Below are 16,269 nucleotides of genomic sequence, written 5' to 3' on the forward strand. Positions count from 1 at the left end.
CAGACCATTATATCAATTACCCAAAGTAACATCACACAATGTCGAAGGGCTTAAGCTTAAGAACAGCCCAAACAACCATCATACGGATGTGACCTAGGAGATTTGCAAACAAAATAATTTACCAACCCTCTGAAGAGGATGAAGCATTCTGTGGCCTCTTCCCAAAGAGCATAATATCTACACAAGTGCACTTGTACATCCGTATTATAAACCGATTTACTACAACTTGACACTTGACGTAGATAGAGGATAGCTAGAATTATGCCTCGGGAGTGGAGAATCTTTATTAGGACACATAGTAGAGCTAAGAAACACAGGTCATCTAAGGTATTATGTTTGACTGTCTCTATCTTTATTTTGCGTATGAGAATAAATAAATAAAGTGGTGTCGATTGTGATGACTAACGTCTTCGAATATCTGCGCCTTCTCACTTTCACCTGCCAAAAGTTGTTCCAAATCCTTCTCTGCTAAAGGTATGGTCTCTTTCCCCAGTTTCACATATTCATCATAAACCACATGGAGATTATCCAATTGATTGAAAAACTCTTCAGCATTTGATAATTCGATTGCCAGTACATTCAGGCGCTCTGCGGTACTTGTACCTGTAGTCCTTTGCTGAAAGATGCACCAGACAACAACATCAACAGAAAGAAATCATCCAGCACAAAGTAACTCTAAATCAAACGAAAAAGGTAGCTATGTTTACTAGATCATCCACCTTCTTCACAAAGAGGTCCTCTTCATCAGGTGTGAAAGCACGATCACAGCAAGGACACTTGTGCTGCTGGCGGGCCACTTTTTCAAAAGGTTCATACATTTGCCGCATTCCCTTTGCATAATTGTACGTACTGCAAATAGGAAGAAAGCTTTGAATCTGGGCATCGAAAGAAGATGTGGCTTAAAGAGATAGCTACAATTATGGATACCTACTTTGTTTGTTTATCTCTGTCGTCCATGGCATCTTTCAGAATCTTGGGGTAAGTGTTGATGTCAACAGATACCTTAGTAATGGGTTGAAGTTTCGAATTCAGATGGTTTCTTTTTGCTGCATGAAAGGTAACATTTATGGAATTCAGATGGTTACCCTTGATCCCTATGTAGTGCTAGTTGGAACAACTAGAAGGTCCATACTACACCATGAGACAAAATCAAGCATGCCCAATAGTCCAGTGTGGTGCATTGTCCAATACATTGATAATCAAAATGGATCTTTCACATACTTTGTTTACTTTCACTTTATTCTGGATAAGAATGTAACCGTAGGTCAGGGAAATTATGTCTAAGGAACAATTTCAACTGCATACACTCTACTTAGTTGGCAGTGAACCCGTCATTGTCCCAGCGTACCAACTCAAAATGATGGAATGATAATACATCTTAAAAGGAAAAGGCGAGATATAGTGTGCACCTCTCAGATTTTGATTTTCTAAATTTCATACATAGTGGAGCTTTTACATGTCAAAAAAAGCATCATCAACTTTGTATGAAATAAGCAAAGCATGCAGCGGTTGTATCCAAATTTACCGTCCAAATCTTTTTGGAGCTTTGACAAGTGGCTTCTAGCAGCAGAAATTTTCATTTGTGCCAATTTCAACTGCTGTTCCGCTTCCAGAGATTTTGAGCTCAAATCATTGTATTCCGCGTCTACAAACCTGAGTCAAGCAGAGTTTCGTGGTACCATTAACAAACAGTAGCAAAAAATACAAAGTTCCACATGTGGTATAATCTGTAAGGCAGCATGAAAGCATGACAAATTACTACTCCCTCCGTCCCATATAATATAAGAGCGTTTTGACACTACAGATTGCTAGTTGGGTGTGTCGAGTCAAATGCAACATTTTTATGTTCCCCGTATCAGGATGGAGTCTTGAAAGAATGGGATGCGGAGGCCTAGACGCCACATTAACAGACTAGGCCCTTGAAATACACATCCATGTGAATGTTTACAGCAAACCTGTATGCTTAAACTGGATACATACACATGCGTACATGATTGATTAAACTGTACCTGATTAGAGATACTACTACTGTTTTCACTAACCACCAATGGCTTGAACAGAAAAGATCAATTGCATCAAAGAAAGTCAATATATTACAGCTTTACATAAGTAAATTCATTTTGATCATACGGGCCGAAATAGGACATGTCATGTACTAGGAAATCACTGAGAAAGACGAGTAAGCATATCAATAAGGCACTGTGACACGAACCCAAAAGTTTGAGTAATCTCCTTCTTGACATCCTTCTCATAAGGAAGCCTCCCCTTAAGAACACTTCTAAATTTGTCCTTGTGTTCATCATATCTGCATTTTATAATCATGTTATTTCAATCTTCGTAATGGAAGAATTGGTATTGGAATATAACCAACTGTAGAACCATAATACAGATAGAAATTAAAAGGGGAAAGGAAAGAAGTACATCTTTTTAAGTTTCTTCTTGCACTTTTCCAATTCATCCTTCTTCAGTTCTAATTTTACTCTGTCATCAGCATCAGTAGTTATGTTATCTTTCTCCCGGTGAAGTGCTTTTATCTTGTGGTCCAAGGCATATATCTCTGGGCGCTTCTGACTTATAATCAAATCGTAGTCTCTTTCTCCCAAGGCAATTGTCCTCTTCTCGACCTCAATTTGCTATTCAAATCACAATGGGACAACTTACTTATTTAGAATTAAGAGTGTTAAACTTAGAGAGAGAACAAATTAACCTTGCAGACCAGCCAAGTACAGCTATACATCGATAGATATATCCAATGGACAACGATAGTTAGGTCAAATAAATACCAAATGCCGATCTCTTTCATCAATACGGGCCAGATTATGCTTTGAAAGCTCCATCTCTGCAGCATCTCGTTCAGTCTCTTTATCTTTCATACGCCTTAAAACACCTATCTGGAAAGTGTTTAATATATCATATCAAAAAATGGTATCTGATATATCAGTTACAGAATATCATATGCGTGCAAGTCCTCCATTACTAACCTTAGATTCTTTCTTAGATTGTATCTGGCCATCAACTTCAGAGTAGCGAGCATTTACTTTGAGATAACGTCCCCAAAGAAACTCTAACTGTGTCTCATTAGATTTCTGCTTAAGAAAAGGAACTTGATTACTAAGGGACATACTTGATAAGAATGCACGTTTTCAGCATTGACTCATTCCTAATTAATTGCATGTACTTGCACGGATGCATTGAATAAAGGCTAAAGCAAGCAACCTTGCATGAGCATATCAGACGGTCATGGAACTGCTGAAACGCCAAACAAAAATAGGCAGCGAAATGACTCCCTAGAAAATGTTTGGTACTATTAAAAAAATCAGAAAGTTCTAATGGAAGTGTTTACTTTTGCGACTAAATTCCAAAAAATATGAAGAATAGGCATTATAACCTTCTTTTCCTGCAAATCGTCCTCGAGATTCGATAGTCTTGCTTTAGTCCTGTATGTAAGGTTCGCGGCAATATCATTAGTAAAAGGAGCATCAAGAATTGGCCCGAGATTATATTTATTGAATATCTTTCTGATGGCTGAGTCTCGTTCGTGCTTGACCGACACGTGAGCCTGAAAACAACATATTTGTATTTAACCTCGTACCACAGTGCCCACTATTATTAAAGAAATGGTCAAGCCATTCAGAAAAGAAAAGGATTGCAGCATTACATCAGCTTCTGCCTGGAGCTTCCCTATTTGACGTGTTGAATCATTGATGGTCTCAGATAGCAGAGAGATTTTTGTATATTCATCATTCATCTTTCGTTCAAGTTTACCGATTTTCGTATACAGTATCGCAATTTTTTCTTCAAATGTTGTTTGCCACTCCCTCAGTTCCTCATCGGTATCTAAATGAAGCAAGGTAAACTGTCGCTATGCTGTGAAGGAGCCATTAGAATTACTGGCATGATGAGGAATTGCTGACCTTCATTTTCCTCAGAAAGGGCAGCATACTGTTGCTGCTGAAGTGTTAAATATGTACTTCTAGCTGTTGCCTTGGTGCTAATTTGCTCCTGAAGTCTCCTCAAGTCCATGATACTTGTTTCGGTACGACGGATTTTGTTTTCGACAGCCTGGATGTTTGTTTTCAGGTCCTCCATTTGAGTTTTTAAGGCATCTGACTTCTCTTGATCTTGCGCAATACTGTCCTGAAGCTGTGAAAGTAAGGGAACTAAACTAGCATTAAAAGCAGCATACCCTTTAAAAAAATTAAACTAAACTGCAGCGGAAGTGTAGAACAGATAGATCTTCAGTGCACAGTTCAGTGTGGCTGCACATGAATACTGACATGAGCTGGGAAATGCACTAATTAGAAAATGAGCTGGGAAGTATGACAACGAAAGAGTAAAGGCAACAGAAATGAAGTAGTCTACTAGGGTAATGTGAATTGTGAAGTGTTGTAATGAATCGCTGTCACCTTATGACAGGGATGTTATTTGTATATCACATATATATCCCCCATGGCAGTAAGCCAGTAACACAACAAAAATTAGAATTCTACAATCATGAAGATACAAATTACCATGTATGATACGCATGCTTGTGCGTATTCTAGAAAAAGATAAAAATTACCCTGTATACTTGATCTTTAAGAGTTTGAAGGTTCTCCAGCTTTAACCTAAAAGTCTTGATTTCTTGTGCTTGGTCCTTCTGAAGTTTCTTTATGACTTCGAGAGCTTTGGTATAGCTGTACATTAGATTTGGAAATTAAGGTAGTGAGAAGCTAGTTTTGACATCAGCCCCACACTCCCACAGAAACATTAACCTCCATAAAGGTGGAGACTACACCATCTTAAACATATTGCAACAATCAAATAAGATGGCCTTCACCGGAGCTTCCAAATTATTGAGTAAATAGTAATGCATTCATGTACCGGGTAGCAGAAAAGATGTCGTCAAACTTTTTCTTAAGTGTTGACGGGTCCTGTAACGGCCAATTGGATTCGTCTTGGTGCACAAATATAACATTATCCAATATAGCCTTCGAAACACCCATTAAGGCTGGAATCTCCCTATCCATATCAGCACATTTGTAGCTGAGACAAACCTTCTGAGCTCAACAAGAAAAAACAATCAGTGAGGATATGAGTTTATATCAGCAGTATTCTCTAAAAGCTGATAGCCTTCTAGTGATACACAACTTAAGTACCCTACTATACCGGTACCACTTGGAATCAATCAAAGAACAGCTGTGAAAAATCTATTGTGCAGATTCAAAATTTCCGTTCTCAAGATTCTAATGAATTGATTTTTTTAATGTGTATATCTATCAGTCTACTTGAAGTTGTGGATGAATATAATGTGTAAAAAGCAGAGGAGTGTTCTAGAGAAGACTTTCTATGGCCAGACGCAAGCACAGCAAGGAACAGAGTAAATCGTATGCCCTTTCAGGTATTGGAAAATTTACATGGTTCACAGGACATGTCAATGGTCTAATCCTTTTGATATACCTCTGTCCAAATGGGGTAAAATATTATTTAGTTTCTCCTTCAGTATACAGAGACATGTACAGCAATAGCAAGTATCAACTACAATAGCCAAGAGGTGCTTGGTATGTTCAGTAACTCATACTCCCTCCGTAAAGAAATATAAGGGTGTTTAGATCACTACTTTAATTGTCTAAATGCTCTTATATTTCTTTACAGAGAGAGTATCATATTAATGATACTCGAGTTAGAAACAGGAGCAGATGCAAGATTACTTTTTTAGATTGCACCTAGTGTCATGAGCCGTATTTAAGTACATTATGGCAATATAAATAATAAACATCATCTTTATAGTTAGAAAAGGGGACCTCGCCCGTGTGTGGATTTATGGTCTGGAGGACGCTCTCGATTGCCTTAAACTCCATCTTTGACGCCTTCTGGGTAAGCTGGAAAGAGCGGATGCACACCACATCCTTTCCTGCTGCTGTCTTAAACCGCAGCTTGATCTGCCCTTTCGTTTCGGTTTCACCTGCCACCTGAATCCCAGGCAAGCATGTTTAAAAGTAAGAATCGAAAACAAAATAAGTACAAAACAGGAAAATAGTAACAGCCTTAAGATAGTGCTGTATTACCTTGGGGTCATGGACGAAGGTGTGGCCGGAGCGGGAGTTGGGGGGCAACTCGCCGGTGCAGGACAGCTTCAGGCACTCGATGATCGTCTGCGGGAATCCAAAAGAACCCAAGCCATGAATGTGCTACGCCACACAGTGGAATATACTACTAGGATGCAGTAGATTGGATTGGTGGGCATTACAGTTTTGCCGGCTCCGTTGGATTCCTTTGGATTCTGTATGGACTTTGGGGATTTTGGCCTCTTGGGGTTTATGGTTTGGATTTTGCGCCGGTTGCTTCGCGTAATCGCGTGTCTTGCCCTGCGATTTATTTATTTTCTTGATTGAGATGGCGCCATTTCATCGTGCGAAGGAAGATTCACTTATTTTATTTATTTTTTAAACAGAGGCAAAAACTTTGCCTCATCTCATGATTAGAGGAGAAGAGGAATAAGATAACGGACCCTAAAAAAATGGAAGCAAAAAAGCCTACTCTCGCGACATGATTGAGCTCAAATATTTTGCCACGTGGAGAACACAATTTTTGATCTCCCCTTTAATGTTATCAACGACAATATAGGGCATCTTTATTGTGGAAGACCCTAGCATGTCTCTCTTTTCCAAACCTCCTATGCCACCAGCATGAGCAACGACAGAGACCGTCTTCCTCCTGTGGCCACGGCGATGAACCATCGCGTTCCACCAATCTTGGACCGAATTTAGCACTCCCAGAATAGCAATGGGAACCGATTTTTTCACGTTGTTTTTTACTTCAAATAGTTTATTTTAATAAAAATATTCAGTTATTTTAAAAAGATTGGAAATTGGAAAATTGTTGACGAATAAAAGATGTCCGTTAACTCAAAAAATATTCACGAATTCAAAAGGTGTTAAAAATATTTGCGAATTCCAGAAACGTTCATGACTCAAAAAATGTTCACGTACTGAAAAGAATGTCCATGGATTCCAAAAATACACACAAATTCAAGAAAAATTGTTCATGGTGAATTAAAAAAAATCTTTGTGGATTCCCAAAATGTTCATGAATTCAAAATATGATTGTGGTAAGAAAATGGTCACGAATTCAGAAATGTTCGTGTATTTGAAAAATGTTTCCGAATTCACAAAATGTTCACGAACTTGAAATATATTCGCGGTGAATGAAAAAAATGTTCACAGATTAAAAACAATATTTGCGCATTCAGAAAATGTTTGTGCATTCCAAAAATGCTCGCGAATTGAAAATACCATCCTGGCTGATTCAAATACATATTCACGAATTCAAAAAAATGTTCACGGATTCAAAAAACACAAAATCATAAAAATGTCTGTGAACTCAAAAAATGACTGCTAAGTCAATACATTTTTGTAACTTAAAAGGTATTCGAGAATTTAAAATATTTTTAGTTTTTTTTTCATTTTTTGTAAAGCATTAATGAATTGGAAAAGAAAATGAAAGAAAAAGGAGAAGAAAGCACAACGAAATTAGAAAATAGAGTCGAAAAACCGACAAAAAAAAGCCTGGAAAACTGGCTGTGAAAACAGAAAGAAAAGAAAAAATAACAATTCAAAGCTTCCCTAAACCGATGCTGGAAACATTAAAAATATGTTTATGGATTCAAAAAATGTTCGCGGAATCATTTTTTTTGCAAACTAGCAAAATGTCCACAAAGTCAAAAAAAAGTTTGTGAACTTAAAAAATATTTCCGAATTTAAAATATTTTTTTCCAACAAGTATTAATGAATTTTGAAAGAAATAGAGAAGAAAGGGAAACGAAATGAAGAAGAAACAAAAAAACAGAGAATAAAATACCGATCAAGAAACCCTGAAAAACATGTTTAGGAAACAGAAAGAATAAAAAAGTAAAAACCATCTAGAAGCTTCCAAATGCGTAGTGTAGGTATGATATGTGGGTTTTTTCTTCCCTTTTTTTCACACTGCACAAAAATCCCAAAGATGCCCAAAACATGTTTACAAATTTTTTTAAATTCAAAAATTCAAAATGTTTGTGAATTTTGAAAGTGTTGAGGAATTTGAGAAACTAGTCATAAATTTAGAAAATGTTCATGAATTTAAAAGAAACCACGATTTTGAAAAATGAAGGTGAATTTGAATAATGTTTTTTGAATTTTTAAAAAAATTACGAATTTGAAAAAAAAATTGAATTGGAGAATATTCACAAATTGTTAAGAAATGTGGTTTTAAAGAATGTTCAAGGCTCTAAAAATGATTAAAAAATGGAAAATTGTTCTTGGATTTGAAAATGTTCATCAAATTCAAAAATAAGAAAGGACAAGAAAAATGGGATAAAAAGGAAAGGAAAGGAAAGGAAAGGGAAATCTGAAAATAAAATTCCTAAACAGAAAAATGATGAAGAGAAAAATAGAACAAAAATAAAGAACGAAACCTTCGACAACCTTTACCGAAAAAGGCTTTCGCCCTGTTTTATTGATAAAGCAAACCACCACAGCCACAATGTGCAACACAAGTTCAAACCGCACGCGCGCACACACACACACGAAGGCTCAGTACAGACGAACACACACAGAGTATAAAAGGGTTCTGCTGAGGGCACAACTCAACAAGCACTAAAAAAGAAAACACAAGTTGTAGCACATGCCACAAGGGTCTAATCCCACTCCGAGGGTGGTGGGGGGAGCGGCGGCACCAAGTGGAGAGACATCAAGCAGAGATTTGCAATGATGATATTGATGGCGTCTCGGTCCGGGGGGTGGCTAAGCGACCGCCAAACCTACGAGCAACGACACATTTTGAAAATCGCGTCAGTGGCATGGCGCAGGGGAACGCGTTGGATGACAAGACGATTGCGGACGGTCCAGAGCGTCCGTGCTAGGACCCCTGTGGCCAGCCACGCTATGTGGTGTGCGCGGTGGGGAGTGGCCTTGATTTTCTCGAAGAGGTCGGGGAAGTTGGTGTTGCACCAACGCCCACCCACGACATCTCTGAAGCAGCTCCACAAGAATTGTGCCAACATACACGTGAAGAAGATGTGGTTCGAGTCCTCCTCTGTCCCACATAGAGGGCATAGGCCGTCTCCAGGGCCATTTCGCTTAAGCACCTTCACGCCAAAGGGAGCACGGCCTCGGATCCATTGCCACAGGAATATCTGAATCTTCAGGGGAGTCTAATCTCCCAAACCTGCGCAAAGGGCGCCGGGGTAGGCGTTGGCGCAATGGCCGGGTAGAGCGATTTGATGGAGAACCGTCTGAAGGGATCCAAGCGCCAAGAGATTATACGAGTCTCTATCAAAAGAGTCTCATGCCCCGCTTTATATATAAAGCAACGATCATACAAATACATCCATACAACACTACAATACAATACACGCACACAAGGCTAGATACAAGGGTGTTAATGAACAAGTACACTACCCATAACTCTCCAAGCAAACTACACGAGGAAGCCGCTTGAAGTCTCCGGAGCTCTCAACCACCGTAAAGAGACGGAGTCGAGTACTCCAAGGTGGCGCCGTCAAGAAGGGCACGACACAGGAACGCCGCCACCGCCTGATCCAAGGATCAAGGTTTCCCTCAAAGCAATATGAAGGACGAAGAGTAACTACGACGACGCCTTCAAGAAGGAAATGACGTCCATAGGCGCCGCCATTGTGGCGACCGAGAGGGGGAGGCCTTTGGAGTGCAAGTATTTTCTGGCACAGAGGTGTCAGAAGTAACGTTTCATTTATTCAATCTTTTTTTTTGGAAAAACATTTTTTCCAATCTTACTTCACAGTCAACCTCTGTCGTGCAACCCAATATAAGGAACCAGGTAAGCGCGTGTCTCTATCTATACTAAAGCAGTTTTATAGATATCCTGGTGATGTGCACTGATTGTCGCTTTCACGTTTGAATGGTCGGTGCAGACTGATAAGATCTAAGCTGAGCACAACTCTGCAGAAGAAAGCAACACAAGCAGGTTGCCACAAGTTATGTTCCGTAGGAACCCATAAAGAGTAGCTTCGACGTCGAAGAAACCTTCTTCCTTCAGATCTCACGCCATGGCGGTCCTCATATCCTCCGTTGCCTCCAAAGCCTTGGCGCTCTACACTCCGGGGATTTCTCGGCATCGAAGGAGCACAGTTTCATTTGCATCGGCTCATCGCCCGCGGATCCTTGCCATGAACTTCTGGGGCGCCAACCATAACCTGCCGATCAGGAGAGCAACACAGTAAGTGCCTTCTTGTTCTTAGGATGCGGTTACTGTACAAGATCGTTCAGTATATTTCACGTGTTGTTTTCAGAATCCCTGCAGCTGTTCCAGGCCCAGAAAGTTTGCCAAGAGTAAATCTCCCTATGTCCAACATGCCTTCATGGTGAGTGCAGAGGGGTTACGGTTGCTCTTGTTTCGTCGATTTCCTTCTCACGTTCACAGGCTATGTGGTTCTCTCAGGATGACCTTGGTCGTCGGTGCAGTCCTTGTTGCGATACCTATTTACAGAAAGATAAGAGCATTGGAAGGTAAAATCTGAATCAGATATGCACGACTTCTGTACATGTTACCTGTCGATCTTAGCGTGCATTTTCATCTCAACTTGTGTCTGTGGTTGTAATTATAAATCGCATTTGTAGATAAGGTGGAGAAGACGGCAGAGGTGGCGGTCGAGGTAATCGACACGGTGGCCGAAGCTGCCGAGAAAGTCGCCGGCGAGGTGGCCGAGGCGTTCCCCGAAAATGAAGGCCTCAAGGAGGCAGCGTCCAGGATCAAGACCGTCGCCGATGCGATCGAGGAGGATGCCGAGTTAGCCGAGGCCCTAATCCATAAGGTTAGGTTGATTGCCTAGTTTATTACTTGCACGTTTTGGCTTCCTGTGAATCCAAAGCTGAAAGTTCCTCAACGTTTACACTACGGCAGCTGCTGATGTTCAGTAGTGTTGCTTAACTAGGTCATGGCGCAGCCGTGCAAGTTACCGGCCGTTCCATGCTATATCCGCAAGTTAGAGATGCGTGTTGACTTCTAGAGTTATAGGGACAAGCATGTTTTTTTTGCGGGTAATAGGGACAAGCATGTTAAGCAGCGTTACTACACTACTTGTGTAGCGGATATCCAATTCGGCTCCGGATAGCATTTGCTCCTGCGTGTTAAAAATGTTTCTGCAAATATTAAAAGACCACGAAGAAAAATTAGACATGTACATGTCCATGTCTAAATGTTATCTGCAAATGCCCAGGGAAAAAGCCCAATCATTTTTAACTTGTGCAGAAAATCAGGTTGAGTGCCCCATTTTTGGCACTTCTAGACCACTGAATCTTGTTTTTTTGGCCGACCAAACAAAATTGTCCAGTTTCGCGTGAAAAATGTCAAGCACGCATTGGACACTACAAGAAGATGTAGAAACATCAGACTTCTTTAAATTTGTTTGACATTCATTCTGAATTTACTGTTCATTTGCTCCGGAGGGCTAAAACGTCATGCTAATAGCATTAGATGGCAGCTAGTAAATGTGATGATATTTGTTTTTATGTAGAGGGTATAAATGAAACTCTCTCTATCTTTCCTGGTTAACGCAGGTTGATGAGTTAACGAAAGAGGTGGATTCCGTGGTCGGTCCTATCATCGACGTGGTCATGAAGGAGAGTGGAGAAAGAGGAGTCGTAGATGAAGAACCCAAGAGTAAAGAATCGGACAACATATAAGAAACATGTCTTACCGGCAAACAAATATAACTAGTCGTCAACCGTGCATCTGCATGGGTGTATATAACTATATATACAATGTCGATAAATAACCAGTAACAGCTCAAGTTCATCATTATCATTTGGCCCTTGTCTCATAGTCATGAGTTTTTGTTTCAGTACGGAATTCTAGAAAACGTATATATTGAACTGATTGTGTTTACAAAGAGGTAAATACACGAGATACCTTAGAGCATGTTGGTTTGATGCCAAAAATTGGCATGTCAATATTTGACAAATGCCAAATGTTGGCTAGTAATTGGTTGACTACCAATTTTGCTTGCTAAGAGCATCTTCAGCCGTTGCCCCCCCCTCCCCACAGGAGGCATAAAAATCGTCGCCTAGGGGCGAGCCGGCGGTATAATCGGTTCTGAGGGCGGTTGGGCACCCTGCCGTCGCCCCCAGGCGCCGATGTCGGCCCAGTTTTCGGCCTACTTTCGGCGAAAATTGACCCGATATCGGCGAGAATCAACCCATATTCAGCGTGGTACGGCATGAATTCTCAACATAAATAATTTTTTTATCACGTAGTTCATCACAGAAAATCAATAGAAATCAAATAGTTCAAAAAATAGTGCAACAAAAAATAGTTCAATACAAATTATATAGTTCAACAAATAAAAACTCATATTTCATCACACGTCGAGTTAGGCGTCGCCCTTGATTCTCCATAGATGCTCCACCAGATTCTGCTATAGTTGTTGATGCACCCGTGGGTTTCGGATCTCCAGACGCATATTGAGGTAGGCAGTCCAGGTTGCCGGTAGCTGGTGATCAACTTGGGCAAAAGGACCCTGCTTGTAGTATGGTTCGGTGTCAAACGCTGGCTCTTCCTGCTCGCTCTCAATGATTATATTGTGCAAGATGACACAACAAGTCACGATCTCCCACATTTGATCTTTCGACCAAGTCTTAGCAGGGTACCGGACAACAGCAAATCGAGATTGGAGCACACCAAATGATCGTTCGACATCCTTCCTGCAAGCCTCCTGAACCTTGGCAAAATGGGACTTCTTGCCTCCTGGCACAACGTTTGAGATAGTCTTCACAAATGTCGACCATCTTGGATAGATGCCATCAGCTAGGTAGTACCCCTTGTTGTACTGCCGCCTATTGACCTTGAAGTTCACCGGAGGAGAATGACCTTCGACAAGCTTGGCAAAGATAGGGGAGCACTGCAGCACACTGATGTCATTGTGAGTTCCTGACATACCAAAAAAGGAGTGCCAAATCCAGAGGTCCTGTGTGGCCACCGCCTCAAGTACCACACTGCAACTGCATTTGGCGCCTTTGTACATCCCCTGCCAAGCAAATGGGCAGTTCTTACATTTCCAATGCATGCAGTCGATGCTTCCAAGCATCCCAGGAATTCCTCTTGCTGCATTCTGTGCTAGGATTCGAGCAGTGTCTTCCGCATTGGGTGTTCGCAAGTATTGCGGTCCAAACACTACCACCACTGCCCAACAGAATTTGTAGAAACACTCAATGGTGGCGGACTCAGCCATGCACCCATAGTCGTCGAGTGAATCATCGGGAGTTCCGTATGCAAGCATCCTCATTGCCGTCGTGCACTTCTGAATTGAGGTGAATCCAAGTTTGTCGGTGCAATCCTTCTTGCACTTGAAGTAGTTGTCGAACTCCCGGATGGAATTCACAATCCTGAGGAAAAAGCTTTCGGCTCATCTAATAACGACGCCGAAATACTTTGTCGCCGTGCAGTGGAGCGTCGGCGAAGTAGTCGGGGTAGAGCATGCAGTAGCCTTCAAGACGATGCTGGTTCTTTGCTTTCATCCGCCCCGACGCCGAGCCACCTCGCCGCGGCTTTTCATTGCTCACCAGCAGGTCGGCGAGGGCGGCGAGGACCATGAGATGTTCCTCTTCCTGAACGTCGGCATCGGCTTCCTCCTCCAGCAGCGCAACGAGCGCCTCCTCGTCGTCCGAGTCCATTGCCGAGGTAGGCAAATCGCCGAACACCTTGCGGGCGAGGTGGGCGCACACCCGCCGGTACACTGCCCCTCCGCGGCCGAAACGCCGAAAAAATCGCCCAAACGGTGGTGGAGAGGCTGCCTTGGCGAAACCTCTACTCTTTTTCCGGCGGGGAATGGCCTATCTAGCGGTGATGGGAGGTGGGCGACGCCTGGATCAGCCGGGTGGCGGCCGAGCGGCGGGGGTGGGAGACGAATCTGGACGATAGGCTTGACTTTTTGCCCAACGGTGTGGGCCAGGCATGCTTTTCCCTTGCTCCAGAGCCCCCGAGCGCCCCCAGTGCGCCGGGTTCGGCTTGCGATCGCGCCCAAAAATAGGCCGAGCCGACAGATTTCGACGTCCTGAGACGCGACTGGGACGTTTTTTCGGCGCCGACGCGGAAAAAATCGCATGAGGGCCTATTGAGGACACGGCTGGAGATACTCTAACCTCATAAAAACTTGCCAACTTTTCATTTTTGTCAAATGTTGACTTGCCAAATATTGGCAATGCCAGATATTTGTATCAAACCAATTATCTTAGAACTTGCGTGCGGCGGTTAGTTTGGTGCACAAACTTGTAAAATGTGTGATTCTAGTTCTTAAACTTGTGCGGGCGTGCAAATATAATCACATTTCGCATTTGTGGATGTATCCGCTGCCTGCGTGGCACACCAGCGTGACCAGGGCCCGCTGTCAGTGGCTGATAGCGGTGCATGTGATGTCTATTTTTTTTCAGAAAGACCCATGGATTTTTTTTAACTGGTCATTGGCTGAGTTCCACATCACTGTACGGTGTAAATAAAATTAGGCAGGAAAAATAGGCCGGGTGATAATTCAACCAGTTTTTTTTAGCAAAGATAATTCAACCAGGTGACCTGATGCACTAACGCGGGCATCCTAACCACCACACCTGACAATTCTTCATGCCTAATACTGAACTACCGAGATATACTCCCTCCGTCTCATAATATAAAAACGTTTTGCCATTAGTCTCATTAGACTAATGGCAAAAACGTTCTTATATTATGAGACGGAGAGAGTATATTCTTTAGTGTAAAAGTACACATTAAAGATGCATTTTATAAATGAATAAAAAAAGAGCTGGGTTAACCACCAGACAAGATGACAGTTGATGTCTTAAATGAGATAAATTTACTTTTTAAACGAGGCTGGGTGAATATTTTTCAATTCATTCAATAAATTAGGTTACATTCATTCTGAACTATATTTTCTTTTATCTAGGTTTACAAATTCAAAAATATTTGAATTCAACAAAAACTCTGTTGATTTGTCCAAAAGAAACTTACCTTTACATTCATTTTGAACAATATTTTCTTTTATCTAGATTATTAAATATAAAATATTCAAATTCAAAACAAAATCATTGATTTGTCCGGAAAATTTACATACGTTCATTCTGACATATATTTTCATTTATCTAGATTTTTAAATTTTAAATTACTTGAATTCATACAAAAACTTTATTGATTTGTCTGAATCAATTTACGCACATTCATTTTACACTATATTTTCTTTTATATAGATTTTTAATTTAAAATTATTCTAGCTCAAACAAAAAATTTCTGATTTGTACTAAAGAATTATGAAACTTTGATCATTTCAAGGGTGAGTGATTTTTTTTGGATGGTACAAAACTTTCTTTTAAACTAAAAGAACATTTTTGTAGATTGTATATTTTTTTCAAAATGTTACGAACATTTTTCTGAAATACGTGAACATTTTCAAAATGCAACATACATGTTTCTAATTACACAAAAATATTTTTTATAATGTTTATACATTTTTTAAAAAGATTACGTACATTTTTTGTAATGCATGATCCTTTTTAAATGCAACAACCATCATAATATAAGTTCTTTTCTTACATAGAACAAAAGATATGGCAACAAAAGAATGTTTATCCGGATATGATATTGGGTTGCCTTAGAGCAACTCTAGCAGACCCCGCAAAGCGCCCGGCCCGCAAAAATTCCCGCGAGTATACGGGCTCGGGCCAATTTTGCGGCCAGAACAGACCCCGCATACTCGCCCGGCCTGCAAAAACTTTTGCCGCAGCCCGCAAACCGCCCCCCCCCCCCCGAGCGCTATAAGTGCGGTTCCGCAACCCTTTTGCAGGTCCAAACCCTATCCCCCGCCGCCGCGAGCCACCCGATTCCCCTTTCTCCTCTCCCAATTTCTCGCTGCCGGCGACCCTCCGCCCCGCCTCCAGCCGCCATGTGGGGGTGAATGTGGAGCTCCGGACACGGCTCCGGCAGCAGATTCGACCGGGAGAGGGACCCGGAGCGCGAGCGGCACGTCCGGTCCGACGGCGCGAGGAAGCGCGGCGCGCGGAAGTGGACCAACCGCGGGCTTTCGCCGCCGGCGAGCTTCGACCGCCGCGAGACGGTGGAGTAAGACCGCCGGCGTGCATCGTTCTCCTCCGCGCGTTCTTCGTACGCCGGATCCTCCTCCTCCTCGGCCGTGGGCTTCCTCCCCGTGAAGAGGGAGTGGTCGGACGAGGAGGAGGAACCAGAGCCGCTGGCACCGTTCGCCTTCGTCCCGGTGAAGGAGGAGCCCGAGGA

At 41.8% G+C, this 16,269-nt stretch overlaps 2 protein-coding genes across 3 annotated transcripts in view; both read left to right on the forward strand.

The window, feature by feature from the left end:
* LOC125538460 (uncharacterized) overlaps window positions 1-10,015 on the forward strand; it is a 44,086-nt gene extending 34,071 nt beyond the window's left edge. Inside the window, exon 5 of one of the 2 annotated variants that reach the window (XM_087544253.1) lies at window positions 9,911-10,015. In XM_087544253.1, coding sequence (XP_087400379.1) covers window positions 9,911-9,925 — 15 coding nt within the window. In that variant the 3' untranslated portion in view covers window positions 9,926-10,015. Of the gene's footprint in view, window positions 1-5,262; window positions 5,558-9,910 lie in introns of those variants that run through there. The other variant, XM_087544255.1, reaches the window with a different exon arrangement.
* On the forward strand, window positions 9,940-11,802 carry LOC125541758 (uncharacterized). Its single transcript, XM_048705094.2, has 5 exons — window positions 9,940-10,215; window positions 10,289-10,360; window positions 10,438-10,505; window positions 10,617-10,810; window positions 11,556-11,802. Exons 1-5 carry the CDS (start codon window positions 10,046-10,048, stop codon window positions 11,679-11,681), a joined length of 630 nt encoding a protein of 209 aa, XP_048561051.1. The 5' UTR covers window positions 9,940-10,045; the 3' UTR covers window positions 11,682-11,802.
* The last annotated feature ends 4,467 nt before the right edge of the window (window positions 11,803-16,269 follow it).

Source organism: Triticum urartu, chromosome 2A (assembly GCF_056163025.1).
Source record: "Triticum urartu cultivar PI428250 chromosome 2A, HENAU_Tu73, whole genome shotgun sequence".
In the NCBI taxonomy this organism is placed as follows: Eukaryota; Viridiplantae; Streptophyta; class Magnoliopsida; order Poales; family Poaceae; genus Triticum; species Triticum urartu.

Coding starts and splice junctions, on each gene's coding strand:
- LOC125541758 (XM_048705094.2), top strand. CDS start 10,046: ATGGCGGTCCTCATATCCTCCGTTGCCTCCAAAGCCTTGGCGCTCTAC. Junction 10,361..10,437: donor ATGTCCAACATGCCTTCATG/GTGAGTGCAGAG, acceptor TGGTTCTCTCAG/GATGACCTTGGTCGTCGGTG. Junction 10,506..10,616: donor AAAGATAAGAGCATTGGAAG/GTAAAATCTGAA, acceptor TCGCATTTGTAG/ATAAGGTGGAGAAGACGGCA.